Source organism: Anguilla rostrata, chromosome 2 (assembly GCF_018555375.3).
Source record: "Anguilla rostrata isolate EN2019 chromosome 2, ASM1855537v3, whole genome shotgun sequence".
NCBI classification, from domain to species: domain Eukaryota; kingdom Metazoa; phylum Chordata; class Actinopteri; order Anguilliformes; family Anguillidae; genus Anguilla; species Anguilla rostrata.
In genome coordinates, this window is record NC_057934.1 from 63,878,683 (window position 1) to 63,891,523 (window position 12,841).

Here is a 12,841-nt window from a genome sequence, read left to right on the forward strand (position 1 = left end):
GTGAGGACATGTGTGCTTGTGCGGTTACAGTATGTATCCTTAGTGTTGTGCGTTTTGTTCTCTTGTCAGAGCTGGCCCCAGGGAGAGCCACAGAGAAGACAGAGTTGCTGTCCCCACAAACCACCAGCGCTGACTTTTACCCAGGTGGTTGGGTAAAAAGTGGTTTAATTCTGGAATAGGCCTACTGTTTTATTCCCTTAAAGTGCATTGGGAACAGCCAAGCATTGAAGAGTAGAGGAGACAACTGGAGAGTGAAAAATGGAGGAACTGGAAAGTAGCAATGCACATTTTTGTTGTATGTAGTCCTCCACTACCCCAGTTGTCTGCATATTTGTCATAGGCATTAGATGTACACAGCTAGGAAATTTACACAGTGTTCAGTGTCACAGGTTCTACTGATTGCCATAGAACATTCAATTTATATATATTTTTTTTGCTTTCCATTTTTAATAAGCCTGGGGTAAATGAGGTGAAGGAGGGATTCAAAAACTGGCAAACCCCTCCCCTTGCTCCTCCCCTTCATGGTTGCTGTGGCGATAGGGTGGGAGAGTGATGGGGAGTGCTCCGGGTGCTGGTAAGGGGAGGGGGGGAGGGGGGGGACTCCAGGGGCTGGGGTGCATGCCATGGAAATTAAGCAAGCAGAAGGGCGCGGGGCTCGAGGGTGGCGGTGGGGCGGAGTCGGGATCAAATCCACGCCTCTCTCCGCCCCCGCCCCCTCCCATCTACCACGAGAAGCAGCGGCGGGAGCTTTGCGCTCTGCACGCGCTCAATAACGTCTTCCAGGATGGAGCAGCTTTCAGCCGGGACACGCTGCAGGACATCTTCCAGAGGTGAGGGCTGAGGTGCGGGTTGGTCAGTGGCGTAGGTTTCATTTGAACATTGGAGGGGGACACATTAAGCCGGGGGTCTAGGGGTCCTCCCCCAGGAAATTTTGAGCGTCAGACACTTCATTTCCTGCATTCTGGTGAATTTTTATGCACCAATTTGTGCCTTTTCTGCATCAATTTATGGTGGAAATGCTTCTTTCATGTTTTTATTGGGGGGGACAAATGCACATGTTCTAAATATTGAGGGGGACGTATCCCCTGCGTCCCCCCCCCGAAATCTACGCCTATGGGTTTGGTCCATACGGGACGCCACTCCTGTGCTTGCTGGCTCCTCCATTCAGTGTCTTAATTTATAAATAAACCTAAACCTAAATCTCACCCTCTTCTTCGCCTCATTCGCATAGGCTCTCTCCCAACACTTTGGTAACGCCCCACAAGAAGAGCATGCTGGGAAACGGCAACTACGACGTCAATGTCATCATGGCCGCCCTTCAGACTCGTGGATTTGAGGCCGTGTGGTGGGACAAGAGGAGGTAGAGCCTCGGTGCTGTTCCAGCTAGCGCGCAGTTGGCGCTCGTGCTTTGCTTGGTGGTGTTTGTGTGTTATGTCGTATGATGTCACCCAGTCATTTCTTTTTTTGCTTATTTGCACATCAGGTGCCCTTATTCAGTGCAGCTTACACAGGTTACAGTATCATTTTTTTAAATGATCTGTCCTCATATAGGGCATGATCTTATTTGCTTTTTAGTTTGCACTTTGCTCAAGGGTAACAATGACAGTGCCCCATTTGATGGTTTGTGCCTGTAACCACTGACTTAGAATACCTACTTCTGTAAATGTTGTTCTGCGCTGACACCTCATATACCACAAAAACCATCTGTAACCACAGCTGGTGTGTCCGGTCAGTCAGCGTCTTTACTGTGCTCCCTCAGGGACGTGTCCAGCATTGCCTTGCCCAACGTGACCGGCTTCATCCTCAACGTGCCCGCGAATCTGTGCTGGGGGCCCCTGCGCCTCCCCCTCAAGCGCCAGCACTGGATCGGAGTGCGCGAGGTGGGCGGGGTCTACTACAACCTGGACTCCAAACTGCGCTGCCCCCATGCCATCGGCCCTCCCGAGGAGCTCAGGTACTTCGCCCAGCACAGTTTAACGTGCCCTTAAATGCAGTGGCTCGTCTGCACCACAGCAGCATTTGGGAGAACAAGCCATTTTTTGTTTGTTTGTTTTACTTCCTCACTGTACGTTTTCCTCTTTGGGTCCAACAAAAGAGAACATTTTGTTCAGTTTCCTCAGAAATCTTGGGTGCTTTCCATTTTGTGCGAGTAGCATTCTCCCGATGTTTCTGCCAGCTTAGCTGCTGCGCTACGCACAGTGCCAGCGTTGGCTGCTACTGCTTTTTTGCAGTTGATACAGAATGAAAATGGACTTTGTCATGATTGCCTACGTATTGTAGTGGCCCATCTTGTTCCAACATCAGACCCCAGGGCAGTTTTGTTTTCCTCTTAACCAGAGCTCATTGATTGGTGTTCGCATCGCGGTGATGGCATAAAACCAGTTGTGTAATCGAATGCGCCAATTGTGTTCATTTTGAATTGATACAATTGACAATTAATTTCAACTGCCATCACATTTTTACAGTCCCTCTCCATTCCTTTCTTTTATTTGTCACGTGACAGGAAGTTCTTGCGACACCAGCTGCGAGGAAAGAACTGTGAGCTGCTATTGGTGGTGCCGGCCGAGGTTGAAATTCAGCGGACGTGGAGGTCTGACACCTCTTGAATATTCCGGCTCGGTTTTCAGAGAGACCCTCGTCCTATTCAACAGGTTTGGAGGGTAAAATCTTGAACAGGTGGGGGTGACTCAACCAGTCAAGGAGCCACTTAGACCAGACTTGGTTTTGTTTCATCCTCTCAACTGCTGGGCAGCCTTCTGACAGCCGAGACTGAAGAACTGGACACCCACACATATCTATGGACATCGGCTGTGGTATTTCAAATCGTGGCACTTTAAAAATATATATACATATATTTTCTATATTTTTCAATGTTACATTGGAGTATTTTTCTCACAGTTCATGGTTTTTAAAGGAGGGGGGTCAGCACTTCTGTGCTTATGCCTGTCCTCTTCCTCATTACAGACAGTTTTTAAACAGATGTTATATCGGTCCATCTTTTTCATCTTTACGTTTGCATGCACATCTCAATTTCATCTCATGGACCTTATTTTCTCTCTTTCTGCTCCATTATAAGAACAATTAAAATCTGCCACCGACCTCAAATTCCTGTCACTGATGTCTCGGCTTTGCCAATGGCTGACTGCCTGTCCTTGACGTGGCCAACCTTAACAGCACAGTGTAAACACAGTTTACTGCCTGTGAGTACATATCACTCCAGTAGGTTGTGGTTATTCATAAACACTGTGCAATGCATAGATTGGCACAGTTCATGTGCTATTACACAGTACCTTAAAGAAATGCCAATCTGTCAAAGTCCACTTTTGTCTGACATAGGTGCCGTGGTCTGGGAGATGTAAGCGCCCAGCCTATTGTGAGTAAAGTGAAAATGGTGGTGATCAGACATTTTGTACTGAGGATGTTGACATAATTTTGCTGGAGGTGCCTTGGAAGTGAAAATAGAGGTAAGAAAGTACGTATGTAAGGTTTCATTAAAATCAGATTTTCTCAAAATTTCTTTTATACTGACACCGTGTGAACTCAGGTGTCCTGGGGTGAGAAGATTTTGAGGAGGCAGCCTCAGGAGCAGATTGCTACTGGAAATATGAATTATTGAAATATAGAGGAAATATTTTGAAAAATTAAGTGGAAGTCTGAGAGAATGTTTAAAAGGTGAACATGGCCATTTGTGCTTAATACAGTGATTTCAGATATTTATAATGGTGGGTTATAGTTACAGCAAAATGGGATTTTTGTTGTTTCATGACCTTAAAAATTGCGTGAGAGAGCCATAACATATCTACAGTGAATTGTATATTTGCTTGTATTTACTGTATCAAAAGAGCTGGCTCAAAAGTCCTCGCTAAAAATACTTTCAGTGCATTGTAAAGTTAAAAATGAAACGAGTGTGACACAACATGTGTTTGCTAGGACAATCTCACCTGCTCTCTCCAGCCTCTTCTTCACATCCTTGGTTTTGACTTCCTCCTCTTCTATTTTAAGGGGAGTTGGGTATAGTTAAATGTCATTTTTTTCCACAATAATAAAATTGATATACTTTATGTAAATATTTTCTTAGGTGTGGCATGGATTTGTGTGACTGTGTGTGTGAGTTGATACACTTGGGTCTCTTACGATGTACACGAGATGTGGTATAGACTGTTTAACGCGTACCCTTAAGTGTTGGTGTGCACTCACTACTTGTATCTTTTCTTAACATGTCGTCATTGAGTAAAGACTGACGAATTGCTCCAATCGTTTGTTGGGGAGATGTGATAAAAGCTAAATGAGTGACAGCGGAAGCTACGAGTGACATTGCTCTGCCATAAGTCTTTGAACCCAACCTTGATTTTCTGAACTTTGTACTCCCGTTAGTGTGCGCGATCCTGTGTGCGTTTCTCGACTTAAGGCAAGCGCGCTTCGTGGACGCGCTTTCAGCCGCACGGGGACGCGCTAAGCAGTGCAGATGTGTCGCAGATTTGAAAACTCACTGTACAGAAGGAGAGGGCAAATATCAGGAAATGAATCGGTAAAAAAAACATTTGAAACAGAAACAAACCAACGGTTCTGCGAGGAGGGGAGTAGTTGGGGTGGAGTGTTGCGTTTCTGAAACGTGTCAGCCTGGATTTTCAATTTATAACTACTTTGTGAAGGAACAGGACTATCCAGGCAAACGGCGAACATTAACATTGAACGTGACGTGTGTGTACAGAGCACGGCACAACAGTGATGGAACTGTCAGCTATAGGCGAACAAGTGTTTGCCGTGGAATCGATAATCAAGAAGAGAGTTAGAAAGGTAAGGGATAAGTGTGTGTGTTGGATGACGACATATACCGCGTTTGTAATTACTAAATTTCAAGACGTCCGTAGAGCCTTACATGTTTGGCTCAGTATTACTTAACAAAATTATACGTTCTGTGCAAAACATCGAAGTGCACAAGCTATTACGTGGTAGATGGGCATATGTTTTAACAGAGCCGCTTAAGTGATTCACAAAACGCTCCTGAACCGCTACTTTTATCTGCTGGTATAAACATAGCCTACAGAAGGGGGCGGGGGCGTGGGGAGTGCCTCTTTAACTTAATGTGTAAGTGTATTGCTGTTGTGCTGCGTAGCGTCCTGCATGCATGCTGTGAAGCGTGATTCAGGGTTCGTAAACGCTCTCCGGTATGGTCCTTGCGTCTACAGGACAGATTACTGTAGTAGTGGACGAATTTATATGGAGCTACGCAGTTTATTTATAAACGTCTTGAGAAGGAAATAATCTGACAGTGAAGCCAATTGTGCTAACCCTGGCTTCGTAAAGATAAACGGCGCTCGCATATGTTTATTCATCAACAATGTTGTTGTTGTACTGGTATAAATATTTATTTAAAATTATGTAATGTTAGTTTTAACGCATATAAATAATCGCAGCTGTCCACGCATTAATACATTCTATTTTATCATATTGTGCAGATTTGTTGATGTAATCTTTGTGATGAATATTTTTTATTGAATTCCACGATATTTTCGTTCTGTATGCTAGGATGTTTCAGTGTGTCCGTCATCTTAGATGTAAACAACCAGGTCGAAGAACGCACGCGGCCATCAGTACTTGTTCCGCTTTGGAGAGAACAGCACAGTGGCGCACGTTGCGCAACACTGTTGTATTTACTTATGTTATCATGGCCCCACCCCCTGTAGCGTAGCAAAATATTCTAGAATGTTTTGTGAGGCTGGAGGGGGTGGTCCAAGACGGGCTTTCTTTGTCACTAGTGCACTCATGTGCGGTTACGTCACCACAATAAGAGCTGTCACTGCCCACGACCCTTTAAAAGTTGACGTCATTGGCAACGTTCAGTACATCAATTGAAAACTTTCTCTTTTTTCCATCAAGTCACGTTTTGTTATTTTCAGTAACAATGTGACAATAATCTCCCTCTCTCTTTCTCAGGGGAATGTGGAATACTTACTGAAGTGGAAAGGATGGCCTCCTAAGTAAGCATATATTGAAACTCTGATTATTGTGTAGAAGAGGATGGGGGCACTGCAAGCAGATCCGTTCTGGAAAATGTGAAGTGACGTTACAGCTGTGTGACGTAACTCATACCTAGAGATATCATCCCTGCAGTATTATTAAGGAGCACTATACTGCTCTATATACAAATTGAATTTAGTACTAATATTCACTCACTCACTCACTCACTCTCTCTCTGTCCCTCACGCGCACACACACACACACACACACACAAAGAAGCTAAAGTCCATTCAGAAAGCTGTTTTTTTCCCCCCTTAGTAGTCAAATACAGCAGACAAGCCCAAAGTAAGCCATAGACTCTTGATATCCCCAACATTTGAGCCACGTTCCCCCTGGGTTGGATTTGTCCCACCTTATCCCAGCAGTCTCCAGCCGGTTAGCCCATGAACGCGGGCGGCAGGCCACATAGGTCACCATACAGGAGCTGTGTGAGAAGGGCCCGATTTCTGCAGAGCCCATTACCATTGCTGTGTGTGTAAATAGAGCAGCCCCAAATCCATACCTAACACTAGCTTTCAGGGGCAGAGCTGAGTCTAACCCAGCATTATGTGCCTATGTTTGTGTAGGCCAGGCGGCACTGTGTCCTTGCCTCATCTACTCTGGGTTCAGAAGTTTGTTTAAGGTGCACCAGGCCCATCAGTGATAACTCCAATCAAACATATGTACAGTGTAGTGGGGCCAGAAGACCTCTGCTTTTCAATACCGACTGAATTTGACTCTGCGACTTTGACGGCAAACTGGTTCCCCAAACGTCATTCCGACACCTGTCCGGGGATTTTCCAAAAAAGGAGAAAACTGTCTGAAGCCCCTGACATAAAACAGAATGTCCTTTACCAAAAATAGCAACTGAACCATCCTTTGCCAAATGTGCTGCCACTGTCCTGCTTAAATTCAAACACCACCACAAGAGGTACTTGTCACTCACTCTCAAAGTATTTTCCTAGTAGTAAGTTCACCATTTATCTCCGATGAAGGGACTGCTCCCTGCTACATCACTGGACATACATACCCTGCCAAAACAAAGAATATACTCTACTCACTGTACAGAAGGAGAGGGAAAATATTAGGACTTTAATCGGTAAAAAAAAAGAAACATTGGAAACAGAAAAAAACCCAACGCTTCTGTAAGGAGGGGAGTAGCTGGGGTGGGGTGTTGTTTCTTTAAATGTGTCTGCCTGGATTTTCAATTTATTTTAAGTACTTTGGGAAGGAACAGGACTATCCAGGCAAACAGCAAATATTAACAGTGAATGTGTGTGTACAGAGCACGGCACCAACAGCGATTGAACTGTCAGCTATAGGCAAACAAAACAAAGACTATACTTTTTTTTCTCTCTCCGCACCAGCAGGCCAGCACCTGATGTGTGTGCATTCTGTGTTGTGATTTCCGACAGGTACAGCACATGGGAACCAGAGGAGCACATTCTGGACCCTCGGCTAGTTCTGGCCTATGAGGAGAAGTAAGTAAAACTCTTAAGATTCTAATTTGGCCATTTGGACAGATTGAGTATTCCAAATAAAAATTTTAAAGAAGGGGGAAAAAATGTTAAAATTCCAAATAGCATCTTTACAGTCAGTCTTCACCGCTGACTCTCTCATTTTTCGCCACGCCAGAGAGCAGAAGGACAGGGCGATTAGCTACCGGAAGAGAGGGCCCAAACCTAAGAGGCTCCTCCTGCAGGTACGGTCCGCACTTCTCACCGTGTTTCTGTCTGCCTTTGGGACTGTCCAGTCAGCCGTGAAGCACAGTAAATGGTAAATGGACTGCATTTATATAGCGCTTTTATCCAAAGCGCTTTACAATTGATGCCTCTCATTCGCCAGAGCAGTTAGGGGTTAGGGGTTAGGTGTCTTGCCCAAGGACACTTCGACATGCCCAGGGCGGGGTTTGAACCGGCAACCCTCCGACTGCCAGACAATCGGTCTTGCCTCCTGAGCTATGTCACCCCTCTGTAAAGAAACACTTCTGTTAAAACTTTCCCCCATGATTGTTAAAGCCGCGCTTCGGTCTCATCCGAGTAGTCAGAGCACTGACTGCGACAGGCCATCGTCTCCCCCCCTCTCTTCCTGCAGAACATCTACACCATGGACCTCCGCAGTGCCCACAAGGCCTCGGAGAAGCCGCCCGCTCGCCTGCGCCTCTCCCTCACCCGCTCGCTGGACCCTGGGCCGGGGTCCTGCGGGGAGCAGTCCCGGGCGAGGGGAGGGGGGCTGTACCGACGGCTGGCTCGGCGCAAGAACAAGCAGAGGGCGTCCCGATTCCTGCGCCTCGCCCCTCCTCCCCGACCCCCTACACCCACACTGGACCCCCCGGATGAGGACTGGGGTGGGAGGGAGGAGGAGGAGGAGGAGGAAGTGGAGGTGGAGGAGGAAGAGGAGGGCAGACAGGATGCAGAGAGAGTTCCAGACTTGCACAGAGACACTCAGTCTGGTAAATGCTTAATTGTTGGTCAGACAGCATGTGAGCAGCAGTTGACCTCTTGGCCCAGTTCTCTTTGGCCAGCTGTTCTGTGATGCTTCCTCTTCGGCGCTGATGTAATGTACTGCAATTGCATCACTTCACAAAAGTGTCCAGGGGCATGTGGTGCTTTGATATCACTAGAATTTGCCTAATCAGTCAGTCAAGACACCTAAGGATCTAATCAGAAACTTCAACTAAGCTCTGTCCCTGTCTGTCCCTCCTCTCTCTCTCTCTCTCTTCCTCCCTCCCTCCTTTCCTCTCTCTCTCTCCCTTCCGAGTCTCTTTCTCTCTTTCTCCCTCCCTCTCTTTCTCTCTCTCCCTCCCTCCCCCAGGCTCAAGCAGAGCGGAGGATTGGAGCCCCTCGGAGGAGCCTGAGGACGTGACCGTGACCGCGAGGTCGGAGAGCTGGAGCCCCGTGATTGGCCCGGGGGAGGTGACCGTGACCGACGTCACCATCAACTCGCTGACAGTGACTTTCAGGGAGGCCTTGGCGGCCAGAGGGTTTTTCCGCGGCTGGGGTCTGGAGTCCTGATGAAGAGAGAGAGAGGGGGACATGGGAGGGACCCTGGAGAGAGGGGAAGAGGGAGATTGAGAAGGCGGGCTTGCTTGGTCTTACCCTCTCATGTGGTCTTACATACCTCCTGATTTCTTCAGAGCTGTCAATCAGTAGACCCCTCCCCCCTCTCTTTTGGTTCATACGTCATATACGACAAACCTGTCTTCTCCATCTCTCGCTCTCTCATCTTTTTGACATCCTCTTCCTCTCCTGACTTCCACCCGTTCAATGCATGCTTGATACAGCATGTACACCCGCACTTGGCATTCTGGTGTACAATCACAGTTGAACATGTTATCTTTACCCTGGCAGTGCTAAAATGCCCTTCTGCTGTGTGTTTACACTGGGATTCAAATTCATGGCGAGCTGTAGGATGTAGCCAGCCTAAGAGCTTCAAACATTACTGCTTAAAAACAAATCAAAACATAGATAGAAAAATCACAAGGACTGATGAAGGCAGCCATTTTTGATGGCTTTTATTTTGCAGAGCACATCATTTTAATTCTGCTGAGGACATTAAATCCAAACAGCGATGTCTAAACTCCAACTAATGCACAAGAAGAAAGTGCTTATTTTAGAGCGTTGTCAAACAGTTTTAAATCAAATTTATTCAGCAGTGATCTTGTCAGACTTTTCAAAACCCAGTTAGGCACGATAGATACTGTATCATACTGTATTTATCTCAAGGCGTTAGTGTGCAGCTCCATGACAACAGGCTCAGTGTATTTATTGATTTATTTATTTTATTTATTTCTTGTGTTATGGCCGTTACTGGTTCAGCTCCGATGGCACATGCAGGCTTCGCCAGAGGTGAGCAGACGCGGGATCAGTGGGGATGTGCCTTTCAGACCCTGTTTTCAGTTCAGTGCACTGATGGCTTAGAGGAATGGACAAACACCCATTGTACAGCTAATGAACCGTTTCAAATGTTATTTCTCTCTTTAACAAGTTAAACAGAACAAGTTATGAAATTGTATGTTGGATGTTGGATGCACCGTGCGGAGGCCTTGGCGTAGATGCAAATCTCGATACATACCACCCATGCACACACGCATGCACACAGGCATACACGCATACACACACACAAGCATGCATGCACACACATAAGCACACACACACGTACTCAAACATGCACGCACACAAGCACACACGGAGGCACGCACGCACGCACACGCATACACATATACACATAAGCACACATGCACACACACACACACATACACATATACACAAGCACGCATGCACACATGCACACGCACACACAAACATACACACACACGTGCACGCACACACAAACATACACACAGAAGCACACACACACGCACGCACATGCGCACGCACATACATATATATATACACTTGTGTACTCGAATGTTTTAATCCTAACTGAAGTAATCGGTGGAGTACTTCCTAAATATTTGTAAATGACCTTTTTGTGTACAGTTGTGACCATAAGAGTTCTTTGAAGTGTATATCCAAAACTTGAATGAGGAAGGAGATCAAATATTTTTGGGGAAATTGGCTGATTAATTTCTGCACAAATGCCCATCCCAATTGGAATTCGTTGATCAGAGTAGCGTTGTAAACATTTTCATTCATAACTTCCCTTTTTGTTTGCAGTTTATGTCCAGGCTAATTGATATATTATTTTTGCACCGTTTCTAATTCTATATAATCATAAAACATGGGTTTTGCCATGTTGTTTCTGAAGGAAAAAAAGAAAAGATTTCAATATTAGTTCATTACATGTGTTACGATCTAATATGATTCTGTCCTCAGTTTACCACCACCACCACCACCACCCCCCCCCCCCAAAAAAAAAAAGAACTGAAATAACTGCCCCTGGTCTTCCGAATCCCTCTGTTAGATTTTTGGAGGGGTGAAAGGGGCATCAAACTCGACCAACTTTGGGGTAAAAACGAAGGCAGAGACAAAGCATGAAGGGAAGGAGACCACGGTTTGGCTCCGTAGTCTGTTTACACTTTATAAAGGGAAAGAGAAAAACATGGTGGCATATGGTGTCATTTATTTTTTAAACAGAAAGACGTCTGCCATTATTTTTGTATTATTGACTGAATGTAATTATTTATTTTGCAAGAAAACTTTGTGTAACGGTAAGATTTTATTTATCTTTTTTTTTTTTTTTTTTACTGTGACAGCACCTGTGCTGTTGTGGTGAGTAGATGTGAATAGATTAGCATACAGTACATGGTTGCTTTTGCTGCATTTTGTTCACTGTTGAGTAAAAATGCGAACTGCACTTTACAAATGAAAGATTAATTATTGTAAAGCTCCTTTTACATTTTTCTGTCTTTGTATAAGTAAGCATACCTATATCATTTTTTATTGTACTTAAAATAAATAGGTGGCAAATATTTTATATACTTTAGTGGTTTGTATTTTTTTTTTTACATTTGAGACATGCTGATTTTTTAAAGTGCCAGAGCAAAATCCATCCATTATCTATACGTGCTAATATCTGGTCAGTGTTTCAGGGGGGCTGGAGCCTATCCCAGCATGCATTGGGCGAGAGGCAGAAATACACCCTGGACAGGAGGACACCCATCGTAGGGGCCAAACACCATTCACTCACACACTTATACCGATGGGCAATTTAGACTCTCTAATTGGTCTAACCTCACGTCTTTCGACCGTGGGAGGCGACTGGGGCGCCCCGAGGAAACCCTTGGAGATGTGGGGAGTCTAAACAATGTGAGGCGCCAGCGCTACCCACTGCACCACCATGCCGCCCGCACAGAGAAATCTTAGTGTGGAAATGTGCATATTTACCTGTCACTTGCTAAAACATTTTGCTTGACACTTTTAAATGCCACTTTGACACATTCACGTTTTTTACTGTTCAAGGGTAACTTGGTCTCAGTCAAATGATAGCTGCACACTGATGTAGAATGAACGTGATTTTAAATTAAATGACATGCAAATGAGGCACTTGTTTCGGTCAATTAAAATGTCCCCCATGAAGTAGAACACGGAAAAATGTATTAAAAAAATAATAAAAATGAAAAAAGAAAGAAAATTAGCTTGTATATATAGCAATACCAAAAAAAATCAAATGTAATCTTTTTAAGTTAGAGCACAAGGTAATTCACAAAAGAGCCAGCAGAGGTCATGTTGCTATACATTAGGGCTGCCCAATCCTGTTCCTGGAGCTCTTCAATCCTGCAGGTTTTTACTCCAACCCTAGAAAAGCACACCTTGTTCAACAGCTAGAGATCTCCTGGAGCTGTTTCTTAGTAGAATCAGGTGTGCTAAATTAGGATTGAAAGGAAAACCTACAGGACGGTGGATCTCCGGGGACAGGATTGGGCAGCCCCTGCTTTACATCAGAGGATGAAGGCAAAATGGCATTTCAGAGAGGATAATGAAACCCTGCTCATCTATCCAGCCAGTTCCATCTCTATGGTGAGGCTAGCTACAGAAGCACAGGTCATCACCTAAGGATCATCACCTGCACCTTATGCCTCAATTTCCCAGCCAAATGGTCTCGATGCTTTCTTTCAAAAGGCTGTAACGTTTCACCGACACAAAAATGTCCAAACATGTCCAAGACCCTAGTCAGAAACAACTGGCGGAAACGGGCCGCTGACGTCGCACCCCTGAGCAGAGAGCACTGCTTCAGCTGCAATTGCCTGGGCAGAAACATGCCTCTGTATAAATAGATTAAATGTGAAACTTCCGTCACGTCCGTTTCCGTGGTTAAAGGCCTCTGACAAGCAAATAAACCACTGATTTGGGCCCAGAGCCAGTGGAGTCTCTAGCCTGGCTGGTTTGAACCCGAGCTT

General features: G+C 45.3%; 2 protein-coding genes across 2 annotated transcripts; both read left to right on the plus strand.

Moving 5' to 3' along the window:
* Window positions 1-158: 158 nt before the first annotated feature.
* On the plus strand, window positions 159-4,067 carry josd1 (Josephin domain containing 1). Its single transcript, XM_064323805.1, has 4 exons — window positions 159-830; window positions 1,232-1,360; window positions 1,760-1,954; window positions 2,504-4,067. Exons 1-4 carry the CDS (start codon window positions 553-555, stop codon window positions 2,604-2,606), a joined length of 705 nt encoding a protein of 234 aa, XP_064179875.1. The 5' UTR covers window positions 159-552; the 3' UTR covers window positions 2,607-4,067.
* A 149-nt stretch (window positions 4,068-4,216) lies between these two features.
* On the plus strand, window positions 4,217-11,422 carry cbx7b (chromobox homolog 7b). The gene is made up of 6 exons (XM_064323804.1): window positions 4,217-4,797; window positions 5,938-5,981; window positions 7,416-7,481; window positions 7,636-7,702; window positions 8,095-8,452; window positions 8,815-11,422. Exons 1-6 carry the CDS (start codon window positions 4,729-4,731, stop codon window positions 9,012-9,014), a joined length of 804 nt encoding a protein of 267 aa, XP_064179874.1. The 5' UTR covers window positions 4,217-4,728; the 3' UTR covers window positions 9,015-11,422.
* Window positions 11,423-12,841: the final 1,419 nt, after the last annotated feature.

Bases quoted from the DNA above. Each gene is read 5' to 3' on its own strand.
- josd1 (XM_064323805.1), top strand. From the start codon at position 553: ATGGGGAGTGCTCCGGGTGCTGGTAAGGGGAGGGGGGGAGGGGGGGGA. The intron at 831-1,231 runs GTGAGGGCTGAG...TCATTCGCATAG, and splicing joins CTGCAGGACATCTTCCAGAG to GCTCTCTCCCAACACTTTGG. The intron at 1,361-1,759 runs GTAGAGCCTCGG...GTGCTCCCTCAG, and splicing joins GTGTGGTGGGACAAGAGGAG to GGACGTGTCCAGCATTGCCT.
- cbx7b (XM_064323804.1), top strand. From the start codon at position 4,729: ATGGAACTGTCAGCTATAGGCGAACAAGTGTTTGCCGTGGAATCGATA. The intron at 7,482-7,635 runs GTAAGTAAAACT...TCGCCACGCCAG, and splicing joins GTTCTGGCCTATGAGGAGAA to AGAGCAGAAGGACAGGGCGA. The intron at 7,703-8,094 runs GTACGGTCCGCA...CTCTTCCTGCAG, and splicing joins CTAAGAGGCTCCTCCTGCAG to AACATCTACACCATGGACCT.